At 32.9% G+C, this 14,076-nt stretch overlaps 1 protein-coding gene across 1 annotated transcript; it reads left to right on the top strand.

Moving 5' to 3' along the window:
* Positions 1-7,119: 7,119 nt before the first annotated feature.
* Positions 7,120-13,504, top strand: LOC137734703 (lysophospholipid acyltransferase LPEAT2). Its single transcript, XM_068473964.2, has 14 exons — positions 7,120-7,724; positions 8,229-8,409; positions 8,523-8,582; positions 9,172-9,335; positions 9,421-9,484; positions 9,589-9,657; positions 9,791-9,892; positions 10,005-10,049; positions 10,804-10,874; positions 11,514-11,580; positions 12,271-12,321; positions 12,614-12,724; positions 12,836-12,883; positions 12,991-13,504. The coding sequence occupies exons 1-14, from the start codon at positions 7,261-7,263 to the stop codon at positions 13,159-13,161; spliced, it is 1,668 nt and encodes a 555-aa protein (XP_068330065.2). The 5' UTR covers positions 7,120-7,260; the 3' UTR covers positions 13,162-13,504.
* The last annotated feature ends 572 nt before the right edge of the window (positions 13,505-14,076 follow it).

The raw sequence follows: 14,076 nt of genomic DNA, 5'->3' as shown, positions 1-14,076 counted from the left end.
ATATGAGGACTCTACATCTTCTATCTATGAATGTGTGGATTAAAGTTTAAAATTAGTAAATAAAATAATATACTAAAATGCAAATAAATTACCTAAACAAGTAAAATCAATAAAAACTCACATGGTTTTGTTTCTCAACTACCACTCTTGGGCCTCCGTTTAATGTATGAAAGTTTGAAAACCAAGATACCTCAAGGTAGTAACTGAGAATTACCCTTCATTTATTTTGTCAAAATAGGAAGAAAAAAAAAGAAGAAGATGTACATATGTTTATCCTTTGGGGAATTTACTTGTCCACTCATTTTTATCAGACAAACATCATAATCAGAACTATTCATTCTCTTTACTATTATTTAAAGATCATCTTTACCAAATATCATTCAATTTGAAAATGTTTAGTCATCTATGTGTGCCAAAGAAATTAACAAGTTTGATAACAAGTAGCATTCCCAAGATGACTTGTCTATTGTTTAATGCATATTGATGGCTAACAAGTAGCATTCCGAGTATAGATTGTCTTGCATCTCCAATTTGAAGTCGAAATATAAATTTGGAATCGATATGAGATTTGAGTTGAAGGTGGATCCCGTGCCAAATAGGAAAAATATTATTCAACAAAGAAAAATGAGATTTGAGTTTTGAGTCAAATTATCTCCTATGCACATAACCAAATTCTTAAACTCAAATATGAGTTGAGTCCAATGTTTTCTTCTCTAATTTAAAGACTCAAATCTTAAAACTCAAAATTATGTTTGATTTTTAGGATTTGAGTCCTTGCATTGGAGAAGAAAACCAAAATGCATAAATCTCTTACGTTTTTTGGACCCAAATATAAAATAGAATAACGCTAAGGAGAATATTTATATGTGGGAACATGAATTTTTAGGCCGAAATAAGGAGGATCAAAATTCAAGCACCTCATAAATTTGGGCATGGACTAACCGGCTCCAATTATGTTGGACTGTGTAAATGGACCAACTGTGGCAACACACCTATTAGGCTCCGAAATAGTAGGTAAGGCTTGCAAATCTTATCGAGAATGATCATGCTTACTCTGCAAAGTACAGAGGTTTGTTCCGACGAACTCGTTTCCTATAATATTGCAGATTCCTACAATTTAGAAATTGACTTAAGCCTCAAGTAATAACAGTCCTACAAGGAAAGAATATCTATTGCTAGATATTCTCTAGGATCTCCCGGTTTATTTTGGATATCACTATCCTAAATGACTCTCTCTCGACTGGTATAAATACATCTCCGTAAGATTTAACATGGGTAACACCTACTTGGTTCTCAATTGCTCCCTTGCCTACTGCTTGGGTTTTAAGGTTTTTATATTAACTTGACTGTCAGAGAAACTTTGCCCTATATCACCCCGGTACCTTAGTAATTTCATGGTTGCTTGTTCATTCTTGTAGATGACTATTCTTGCTTTCCACTATACATGGCACAAAGTTGGTTCCAACTAGGCTTGGTAAACGGGTCATGTCTGTCGTGTTCGTGTCGTTTTCGTGTAACACCTGTTATCTTAACGGGTCGTGTCATGTCACACCCGTTATCTTAACAGGTCCTTAACAGGTCGGGACACTTTACCCAACAGGTAAAGTGACCCGACCCGTTATGACCCGTTAAGAAAAAAATATATTTTTTTTTAAATTTGCACATATCACACATTGCCACATAAATATTACTTCAAAACATTAAAACATTTGTCGTTTAAGTACTATATCTACATTCGAAAATAAGAGCCTAATAAAAAAATAATACATACACTACTAATCTATTACAAATATTAAATGTGCAAGGATATGCAAAATGAAAGAGTTTTTGTTTTCAAGATTGTAAGTCTTTCTCAAAAGTTTACACCTCTATCTACAAAATCTTCAATTTACATCAATCATCATGAAATTGTATTGAAACTTTGGCTTCATCTATTGCCTTGAAGAGTTATGTTGAAGATGTTTTCAGTAAGGTTTTCCACGTCAGAACTCTCTTCCGCATAAACTAAGTATAGAAAAACCAAACATTAAAAATCATTCAAATTATGAGAAGTTTACCAAAATTATTATGAAAAGAAATAAAATAATAATACTATACCATATAAAAATATATTAAAATAACCGTTAAACCGTGATTTTTCGTATATAACCGTCGAAAAACTTTGTTCCATTCCTTGATCTCTGAATATTTGTTTTTTGTGATTTTTTGTTGATGTGATCTCCAAGCATATACAAACAAGTTTGACGGTTTGGATCGTTGAAATTAGTTTTGGAGAATTCGTATCCCAACAAAACGATAGATTGACTAACACTTAGAGTTTATTTATACTTTCATTAAGTACAACATAAGATTTTGTGGTATCCACTTGTGTAAATATTTTAAATTGAAGATCGAATTCATTCATTGTATTCATATAGGGTCAAGGAGTGTACCTGTAAAAAATCATCAAAATCGGAGTTAAAATAACCGTTAAATCGTGATTTTTCGTTTATAACCGTCGAAAAGCTTTGTCCCGTTACTTGATCTTTAAATGTTTGTTTTATGTGATTTTTTGTTGATATGATCTCCAAGCATATACAAATAAGTTTGACGGTTTGGATCGTTGAAATTAATTTTGGAGAATTCGTATCCCAACAAAACGATAGATTAACTAACACTTAGATTTTATTTATACTTTCATTAAGTACAACATAAGATTTTGTGGTATCCACTTGTATAAATATTTTAAATTGAAGATCGAATTCATTCATTGTATTCATATAGGGTCAAGGAGTGTACCTGTAAAAAATCATCAAAATCAGAGTTAAAATAATCGTTAGATCTTGATTTTTCGTTTATAACCGTCGAAAAGCTTTGTCCCATTACTTGATCTCTGAATGTTTGTTTTTTGTGATTTTTTGTTAATGTGATCTCCAAGCATATACAAACAAGTTTGACAGTTTGGATCCTTGAAATTAGTTTTGGAGAATTCGTATCCTAACAAAACGATAGATTGACTAACACTTAGAGTTTATTTATACTTTCATTAAGTATAACATAAGATTTTGTGGTATCCACTTGTGTAAATATTTTAAATTGAAGATCGAATTCATTCATTGTATTCATACAGGGTCAAGGAGTGTAACTGTAAAAAATCATCAAAATCAGAGTTAAAATAACTGTTATTCGTGATTTTTTGTTTATAACTGTCGAAAAACTTTGTCCCGTTACTTGATCTCTAAATGTTTGTTTTTTGTGATTTTTTGTTGATGTGATATCTAAGCATATACAAACAAGTTTGACGATTTGGATCGTTGAAATTAGTTTTGGAGAATTCGTATCCCAACAAAACGATAGATTAACTAACACTTAGAGTTTATTTATACTTTCATTAAGTACAACATAAGATTTTGTGGTATCCTCTTGTGTAAATATTTTAAATTGAAGATCGAATTCATTCATTGTATTCATATAGGGTCAAGGAGTGTACCTGTAAAAAATCATCAAAATCGGAGTTAAAATAACCGTTAAATCGTGATTTTTCATTTATAACCATCGAAAAGGTTTGTCCCGTTACTTGATCTCTGAATGTTTGTTTTTTGTGATTTTTTGTTGATGTGATCTCCAAGCATATACAAACAAGTTTGACGGTTTGGATCGTTGAAATTAGTTTTGGAGAATTCGTATCCCATAAAAACGATAGATTGACTAACACTTAAGAGTTTATTTATACTTTCATTAAGTATAACATAAGATTTTGTGGTATCCACTTGTGTAAATATTTTAAATTGAAGATTGAATTCATTCATTGTATTCATATAGGGTCAAGGAATGTACCTGTAAAAAATCATCAAAATCAGAGTTAAAATAACCGTTAAGTCGTGATTTTTCATTTATAACCGTCGAAAAGCTTTTTCCCGTTACTTGATCTCTGAATGTTTGTTTTTTGTGATTTTTTTTTTTGATGTGATCTCCTAGCATATACAAACAAGTTTGATGGTTTGGATCGTTGAAATTAGTTTTGGAGAATTCGTATCCCAACAAAACGATAGATTGACTAACACTTAGAATTTATTTATACTTTCATTAAGTAGAACATAAGATTTTGTGGTATCCAATTGTGTAAATATTTTAAATTGAATATCGTATTCATTCATTGTATTCATATAGGGTCAAGGAGTGTACATGTAAAAAATTATCAAAATCGGAGTTAAAATAACCGTTAAATCATGATTTTTAGTTTATAACCGTCAAAAAGGTTTGTTCTGTTACTTGATCTCTGAATGTTTTTTTTTTTTGTGATTTTTTGTTAATGTGATCTCCAAGCATATACAAACAAGTTTGACGGTTTGGATCGTTGAAATTAGTTTTGGAGAATTCGTATCCCATCAAAATGATAGATTGACTAACACTTAAAGTTTATTTATACTTTCATTAAGTAGAACATAAGATTTTGTGGTATCCACTTGTGTAAATATTTTAAATTGAAGATCGAATTCATTCATTGTATTCATATAGGGTCAAGGAATGTACCTGTAAAGAATCATCAAAATCGAAGTTAAAATAACCGTTAAATTGTGATTTTTTGTTTATAACCGTCGAAAAGCTTTGTCCCGTTACTTGATCTCTGAATGTTTGTTTTTTTTTTAATTTTTTGTTGATGTGATCTCCAAGCATATACAAACAAGTTTGATGGTTGGATCGTTGAAATTAGTTTTGGAGAATTCGTATCCCAACAAAACAATAGATTGACTAACACTTAGAGTTTATTTATACTTTCATTAAGTAGAACAATAGATTTTGTGGTATCCACTTGTGTAAATATTTTAAATTGAAGATCGAATTCATTCATTGTATTCATATAGGGTCAAGGAATGTACCTGTAAAAAATCATCAAAATCGAAGTTAAAATAACCGTTAAATCGTAATTTTTTGTTTATAGCCGTCGAAAAGTTTTGTCCCGTTACTTGATCTCTAAATGTTTGTTTTTTGTGATTTTTTTGTTAATGTGATCTCCAAGCATATACAAACAAGTTTGACGATTTGGATCGTTGAAATTAGTTTTGGAGAATTCGTATCCCAACAAAACAATAGATTGACTAACACTTAAAGAGTTTATTTATACTTTCATTAAGTATAACATAAGATTTTGTGGTATCCACTTGTGTAAATATTTTAAATTGAAGATCGAATTCACTCATTGTATTCATATAGGGTCAAGGAGTGTACCTGTAAAAAATCATCAAAATCAGAGTTAAAATAACCGTTAGATTGTGATTTCTCGTTTATAACCGTCGAAAAGGTTTGTCCTGTTACTTGATCTCTGAATGTTTGTTTTTTGTGATTTTTTGCTGATGTGATCTCAAAGCATATACAAACAAGTTTGATGGTTGGGATCGTTGAAATTAGTTTAAGAGAATTCGTATCCCATAAAAAACAATAGATTAACTAACACTTAGAGTTTATTTATACTTTCATCAAGTATAACATAATATTTTGTAGTATCCACTTGTGTAAATATTTTAAATTGAAGATCAAATTCATTCGTTGTATTCATATAGGGTCAAGGAGTGTAGCTATAAAAAATCATCAAAATCGAAGTTAAAATAACCGTTAAATCGTGATTTTTCGTTTATAAGCGTCGAAAAGTTTTGTCACGTTACTTGATCTCTGAATGTTTGTTTTTTGCGATTTTTTGCTGATGTGATCTCAAAGCATATACAAACAAGTTTGATTGTTGGGATCGTTCAAATTAGTTTCAAAGAATTCGTATCCCATCAAGTTCCAATGGTGTGTGTATATATATATATATATACATATATATATTTATTTATTTATTAAGTAGATTTAAATCTATTTATTTTGTACGTATAATTGACTGGTACACGGAGTAGTATATCACATGTATCATTATAAAAATAGTGAGATATGTCATATGTGTGATAAAAAGTTAATAACTTAAAAAAAAAAAAAAAAATTTCTCACCACTTTTATTAATTTTCATTTTTCCCTCTCTTTTTTGTTTCCTTTTCAACTTTTCTTATAATTTTCACTTTTCCCTAATTCCCTCACTTTTTTGTTTCATTTTCAACTTTTCTTATCATTTTCATTTTCCCTCTATTTTTCTTCAAAAAGGACTGCAGGAATGGAATGGAATCAAATCAATGGATGCATCATGCATATTAATTAATAATTATTATAGTTTTTATAAAATTTAATTCAAAATTAAATAAATAAATATATAATTATATAATTATTATAGATAGTTAATATTTTGGGGGTATAATTATTATAGTATATATAATTATTAGAATTATTATAGACTTTATAGTTAATTTAATATATATATATATATATATATATTTATTATAGTTTTTAGGGGTATAAAATTGTTAAATTAATGTATATAATTATTACAGCATTTTTTTAGGGTTATAAAATTATAAAAATAATATTCTGCTTATCGTGTATCGTGTTACCCACGTGTATACCCGAATCAACCCGTTATCTTAAGAGGTGCTTATCGGGTTACCCGATAATGACCCGATTCGTTATCGTGTCGACCCGAACACCTGTTAATTTCGTGTCGTGTCAGGAATTGCCAGGCCTAGTTCCAACATATACCAAATTGGTGTACCAGCGCTTGCCACACGAATGTTGTATAAAAATGTAAACTTCCTAGCATTTTCCATAAGGATGTAGGCCAGGATTTGAGTCTTGTAGAGGTGCTCTTCGATGATGACAAAGAATATATGATTCTGATTATAAAATTTATACAATAAAAATTATATTGATCATAAGTGGGTGGATAAGCAAATTTCTTGATCACATTACATAAGTAAATTTGTATTCTCCAATAAAATATTAAGAAAACGCGGCGAAATAAATAATATTAGGGAGATTAAATTTTTAAACAAAACTTTGTAAACTAGATAATGAGGATGTTGATGATTAGTCATTACTTAAGTGTTATTAACGTACTTATTTATTGGTGATGCAATTTTTTTTTTAACAAACAATATTATTTACGAGAACGAGACTATCAATAATGTAATTCAAATTTGATAACACGTATTTAATTTGTAAATTTAATTTAAAAAATTTGATCTTCTCATCACCGAATAATATTCCGCCGCATGTAGAGAGAGAGATCCATGCCTTCAATAGCGTTGTACGAACCCTTCGTAAATATTTGTTTCTCTCTCTTACCTACGGAAGCTAGCGTGGAGCTTCATTGGCCTTACTGCTACTCTGCTCCCCCAAGAAAAAACACCCACAGTAATGGCAGACAACGATCTCACCTCCCCCTTCCTCTCTCCTCCACCTTCCGATCACCCCCACTTGATCCTCACCATCCAAGACGACACCGATACCGAATCCCACCACAACCACAACGGCATCCACACCCATCAGAGCACCAGCGCCGACCACCACCACCACTCTCGCAACCCATTTGCATTTCTCGGGTCCGATGGGTTGACCGTGCCCGTTTCCACCACCGCGGACCCGTTTCGGAACCACACCCTCGAGATTACGGGTATTTACGAGTGGTTAAAGATCGGAATTTGCCTGCCCATTGCGCTGGTTCGGCTGGTGCTGTTTGGGGCGTCTTTGCTGATTGGGTTTTTGGCGACGAAATTGGCTCTTCAGGGGTGGAAGGATAAGAAGAGCCCTATGCCGAGGTGGAGGTGCAGGATTATGTGGATCACTAGGGTCTGTACTCGATGCATTCTCTTCGCTTTTGGGTAAGTTTAATGATAATTTTTGTTGGGTTTTTGTTATTTTGTTTGTTATTCTGTTCTGGGTTGGTTTAGCTGTGTTTGGTTGCTGGGAAAGTGGAGGAATGGACTAGAAAGTGGAATTTGGAATTTTTATTTTAATTGAAGTGAAGTAGTTAGTTTGATTGGAAGGGGTCAGATGGAAGCCTAGGATTCTGGTCTGTTTGGATGCTGAAAAGTGAAAACTTGAGCAAGGAAAGTGAACTTTGATTTTTGGAGATTTAATTGCTGCAATCGAAGTGAAGTGAATGGTTTTATTAGATTCAATTGAAAGGAAGGATAAGGAGAGTATTGGAGTAAACTATTAAATTCTCTTGGAAAATTGAAAAATACAACCTGGAGCGGAATGATAACCGGTGGTAATCGTTTGATAGTTTATCTCTTTCATGTTATAGTTGATTTTCGTTTTAATCTCTGTTTCCTCGTAGTTTTTAAAAATTTGATTTTTCCCTTTTGCACCTCTTGTTGCAGCTACCATTGGATAAGACGGAAAGGAAAACCTTCTCCCCGAGACATTGCTCCAATAGTTGTTTCTAACCATGTGTCTTTTATTGAACCTATCTTCTATTTCTATGAATTATTCCCTACAATTGTGGCATCCGAATCCCATGATTCCCTACCTTTTGTTGGGACGATCATCAGAGCAATGCAGGTAACTTCACAGTAATTCTGCACTTCATTTGCTAGCAAACTTTTTACATTCTCTTTAGTTGATAGAATTTATATTCTGTTCTCATTGTTTGCCTTATTGTTTTACGTTCTCAGGTAATATATGTTAACAGGTTTTCAGCATCATCAAGGAAGCATGCTGTCAGTGAAATCAAGGTAAAAAGTTTCTGTTAGTTCTTGGTTATCCCTATTTTATTAGTAAGTTATAAACCCGTTTAGAATCATAGGTTGGCAACCATTGTCACTGCCTGTCGTTTATTATAGAAGTAAGCACATATATGCTTCTGTGTTCCTTCTTATAATTACTAAGTTTTTTTTGTTTTATGTTGTTGATCTTTTTTTTTTGTTTTTTTTTTCAAAGTTTGGATGCCCTTGAAACATCTCTCTTTCAACTGTAAATTGTTGTTTCCTTAAAACTATAATTGTATTCCTTGTGATGTGGTCTAGTTCTTAGATGTCTTGACTTGGATACTGTATTCTGTGAGATTTTAGCCTGCATCACTATGTTAATGTATTTCTTACTCATGTGTTCCATAGAATGTAGTACATACACGCTTTTTTAGTCCAACTGCAGCTGGAATACTTGTACTTCACCTTTTAGGTATTTATCTTCGGTTAATTAGTTGCATGTTGGATGTAATTGTATGAACCTATAATAGTGTAGGAGATAAAAAGTCAAGTGTTTTTATCACTTTTATAAGCTATTTGATACAGAAATGTGCTTTCAAGGATCTAAAATATACAGAGAAAAGCTTCATGTGGTAGATTTCCTCGAGTTCTTTTATTTCCCGAGGGAACCACAACCAACGGGAGATATCTCATTTCATTTGAGCTTGGTGCATTCATCCCTGGTTTTGCCATCCAACCAGTAGTCGTACGATATCCCCATGTACACTTTGATCAATCCTGGTAGGACACTTTTCTAATTTGAAACTTTCTGTTGGTGCTGTCTTCAGTGGTATCTATTAATGTTTTCATGTGAAATACCGTTCAGGGGGCACATTTCTTTGGCAAAGCTCATGTTTAGAATGTTCACACAGTTTCACAATTTCATGGAGGTAATCTCTTTCTCCTATTTGATTGGGGTTGATGCACTGTGTGGTGTTATAACATTTTGTACTGCATCGGCATTGATTTAGTTATTTTGATCTGAATTGAACAGGTAGAGTACCTTTCTGTTGTTTCACTCTTTGATAACAAGAAAGAAAGTGCTACCCGTTTTTCGGAGAGGGTGAGAATCTTGGTGAAATTAATCTGCTGTCTGTTTTTCTTGAGCCATGAGTTTAGTTTTGCATTGCACATTTTCTGTTCTGCCATTGTTTTGTAGATTATTAATAGACGTTGGCACGTATGAATATGTGCAGACTAGTCATGCTATTGCAACTGCACTCAACGTTGTACAGACGTCTCATTCATATGGAGATTTAATGCTTCTCATGAAAGCATCTCAGTTAAAATTGAAACTGGTAAACATCTTGGTTAATTAAATGAGCTTCTATTTCTTAATTTATGTTTAAATGGTTTAAGAGCTATTCACAACCTATTTATAGTACACTAAACGTTTCTATATGTTCACAGGAGCAACCTTCAGTGTATATGGTTGAAATGGCAAGTGTAAAGTCAGTAAGTGATTGCATATAATTGCTCTCTCTCTCTCTCTCTCTCTCTCTCTCTCTCTCTCTCTCTCTCTCTGTCTGTTTATACATATATAATATTATAAAACTTCAAGAGAATTCATAGCTGTGCATCCTGGTGTGTAGATTAACATATATAGTTTTAGATAATAGAACTGATTTTGGACATGTCCACAGGAGCGACATTCAGCTTATATGGTTGAAATAACTTCTGTCCTTTTCTGAGAAAAAAGTTACATTTGGAGATTCATCTAATATTTTCTTGCACCTCATATATTTCCTCTGAATACTTTTCAAATTGTGGATGATTTGCAAAATCAGCCATTAACACTTATAGATCTGATCAAATATGCCCTATAAAAGCATTCAGTAAATAAGGGCAAGTCTGTTGAAATGGTATAAGATGACTATTTAATTCCCTTGGTCATGACCGTGTTGCTTGTGGGACTGTATTTGAAAACAGAATAGTTCACAAGTATACCAGGGTGAGGATAAAGTTGCCAATATTATCCTACTTAGTTCATTGATTCAAGGCATTGAGAAGTTATAGTAGTTTGAAATTAACTTTTAATAGCTCTTTTAATAGGCTGATGCATTAACTTTTTACATGGTATATGCTATTTCTATCTGCTGCCAGTACAAGAGTGTCTAAGTTTTATGTCCTTTATCTATTCGTTATTGTGCCCTTCGCTTTGTTTAACGATATACGTGAGACCTGATAGAGTTTATGTCTTGTTTTTCAGTTACTCCATATAAGCAGCATGGAGGCTGTGGACTTTCTAGATAAGTTTCTTTGTATGAATCCAGACCCAAGGTATTCGTGAAACTATTATTAAAGTGAAGTTGTCCCTACATCGCCCTTTTGGCTAGTGGTGTTCGTCAACTATTATTATTATTTTTATTATTAAGAAAATGACGCGGTTATTTAAATTTAGCATCTGTCATCTGAATAGGGTTCATATATAGTTTTTATCTCCACCTTGTTTCTTGTAAGTATATTCCCTCCCCCCATATGATCTTACCACGTATGGTGGAAATTCTTGTTAGATAAATGCAATTAGTTATGGTAAGATTGCTTGTTCAAGACAATATATTAAATGCTATTGGGCAAATATCAGTCCTTCTGCCAACCAAGAAAACCAAAAGGGTGCATATGTATGTGTTCATCCTGCTTCTATTTTGTATGCGTTTTGATTATATTTTTTTTCTTTTCATGTTTGTACAATGTCATTCGTGAAGCTTGTCTTATGTTTGCAACTTCGATACTTCACTTAACAATGCTGAGAACCTTGAACAATGCATCTAACATCATTTAGTAACTAGATTTCTAGCTAATAATTTAGTTAAATGCTGCGCCATTTGACATGCTTAACGTACTAGAGCTTTGAATCTATGCAAAACCTATTGCAAACACAAGACATCTAGGATTCTTATTGTTGTGTCCTGTTTGCAGAGGTCATGTTCACTACCATGATTTCCTAAGGGTGCTAAGACTCAAGGCTTGTAGCTATTCCAAAGAGGTCAGTTGCCGTATAGTTTTGTGCTAAACAATTTCTCTTATCTCTTGGTTTGCTACCACTTGAACTTAATGCTGAGTTTTAGAGTTTAGAAAGGTTATATGATATGTTCTAGCTTTTCTGATATGAACTTTGGCATATAATATAAGAGATATCCACATCAGAATCATGTGTACATGTATGGGATTTAGAATAGTAAGAGTTGGTAGACGTAACATGAATTGATGCTTCAAAGCACCCTAATTTTTTTTCTCCTCTAGGATAGAAATATGGTTGCATGGCTTTTGATACCATTCTCTTGGCCCTTGGGTGAAGTTACTTTTTTGTCTATATGCTGCAATTGTTTGCTCCAAGTGTTTGTCCTCCTCCTGTGGACTTACTTCAGTATCCTCTATTACAACTAGCTTAGTGGTTAGTGTGTTGGAATGGTGTCTAAATGTACAAGGACAGGGGAACATGTTGTACAAAAGGCTTTAATTATGGAGAGAATGCATGATAACTTTTCTGCTATTTTTTTTATTTTTTTTTATTTCGTCTGTTGTCTTTTCCTTATTTTAAACTACCATGATTGCTTTTTGTTTCTGACTGTACAAAGTATACACGTGATTGGGCATCACAGCATGTCAAATGTATTCACGAATGGATTTAACTTTCAATTCTCCGTCATTCTCATTGAAAGATTTTGTGTCACAGATATTTGCATTCATGGATGTTGAGAGAAATGGAGTAATAACGTTTAAGCAGGTAATCGAACACCCCCAAGCCCTCTCTAGAAATCCACAAAGTTACTTTAGAGAGTTCAATACATGTTGACAGGCATATATTGAACTACCGTAATAGCTTTGTATATTTCATATTTGGTTAGATACCAAGTAATTTAGTTTCACAACTGGAATAACTTATTACTCGCGCATATATGAGAATTGGCTATAGATGCAATTGTTTGCGCATCTGTTTTGGTTTTGGTTTTTCTTTTCTAAATGCTAAATGCCATGATACCAAGTTGAGCATAATCATATCATTCTGTTGCTTTCAGTTCTTATTTGGATCAGCGCATGTCGTTAAGCGGCCATTGTTCCGCAGAGCCTGTGAATTAGCCTTTTCTGAATGTGTTTCTGGGGAGAATGACTACGTTTCAGAACAAAATGTATGTTGCTTGCACTGATTTCCCTTCTTTTTTCCTTTTGCAAGTCCCCACATAACTTTTTTATGACGAATCAACATGTGGTTCCTTGTTTCTTAATTGCTTTTCAATCAGTTTGGAGAGTCCATCGGACATGCAATCCCGGATTTGAATGAGGATGAGGTGATGGCCATACCCTTTTAGGCTAGGATTTTCAAGATATATTACCATGAAACATCTTCAGGTTGCCCCTTTTGCAAGATGACTAATGTTTAATTGAGTGCTTGCAGGTCCGTGGACTGTGCAATCTATTTGATTCTGATAATGATGGAAGAATCAGCAAGGAAGATTTTTTGACCTGCCTAAGAAAAAACCCACTACTGATTGCGGTTTTCTCGCCTTGTTTGCTTAACAAAGACATTTCAGAAGATGGAAATAGGTTGGTGGAGGAGATTGTGTAGTGGATGGGTTTCTCTATTAGGTTTTGTGGAGATTTTGTGCAGCATTTGTAACCTCCGATGGTATGGTATTATTTTGGGTGGAGAAGGGAGTGGAAAGGGGCGGAGCTTCGGGATTGCTGAAGTATAGAGGAGGGAGGAGGGGGCATAATATTCTTACCTTGCACCCTTAAGCTGCTCATATCATACCGGAGTTTTGATTTAATTGCTGTTTCTTTTTATTTGTAAGTTTGTATAATCATTGCTTGTAACCAGTTGGACATTAATTGAGAGAAATTCTTTGTAGCAACCTTGACTGTGAAATTTGCAATTTTTCTCCCATTAACGTGTGGAATTTGGGAAGATACGTGATCTTGTTATTTGTCCTGGAAATTGTCGTCTTGTATTGTACCTCCCCAAAATTGTTACTTAGGGGGTGTATTCAATTGGAATTTTGAGGGATTTTAATTCTTTTAATAAATCTAGGGATATTCAATCAGGATTTTAAGTGATTTTCTGAAATTCAATGTGTATTTAATCAGGATTTTAAGATGGTTTATTAAAATTCTTAGAAATTCAGGTGTATTCAATTAGAATTTTAAAGAAGTTTATAACATTTTAGGTGTATTCAATTAAAATTAGAATTTAAAGAATTTGGAAAAGTTGAGGAATTAGAGGGAATTAGAGAAATTTTATAGTGTATTTTAAGCATTCACAAATCTCATTCCATGAGATTTCGAGAGAATTGAATTAAAATTTTACATGGAATCTTTACAAATTAGTTAAACTTCATAAAAATCTATGGATTTATAAATCTATTAAAATATCTCAAATTCCTAATTGAATACATCCCCCTTAGATTCCATTTTAAGCAAATGCATGTGAAAGGGGCAATAATGGAAAACAATGGTTATCCACCCCAAACCAAATTCACATAAG

The sequence above is a fragment of the Pyrus communis genome, chromosome 7 (genome assembly GCF_041283825.1).
Source record: "Pyrus communis isolate YQ-2024b chromosome 7, ASM4128382v1, whole genome shotgun sequence".
NCBI classification, from domain to species: Eukaryota; Viridiplantae; Streptophyta; class Magnoliopsida; order Rosales; family Rosaceae; genus Pyrus; species Pyrus communis.
The sequence above is the reverse complement of the archived record's forward strand: the minus strand, read 5'-3'. Positions and strand labels throughout refer to the sequence as shown.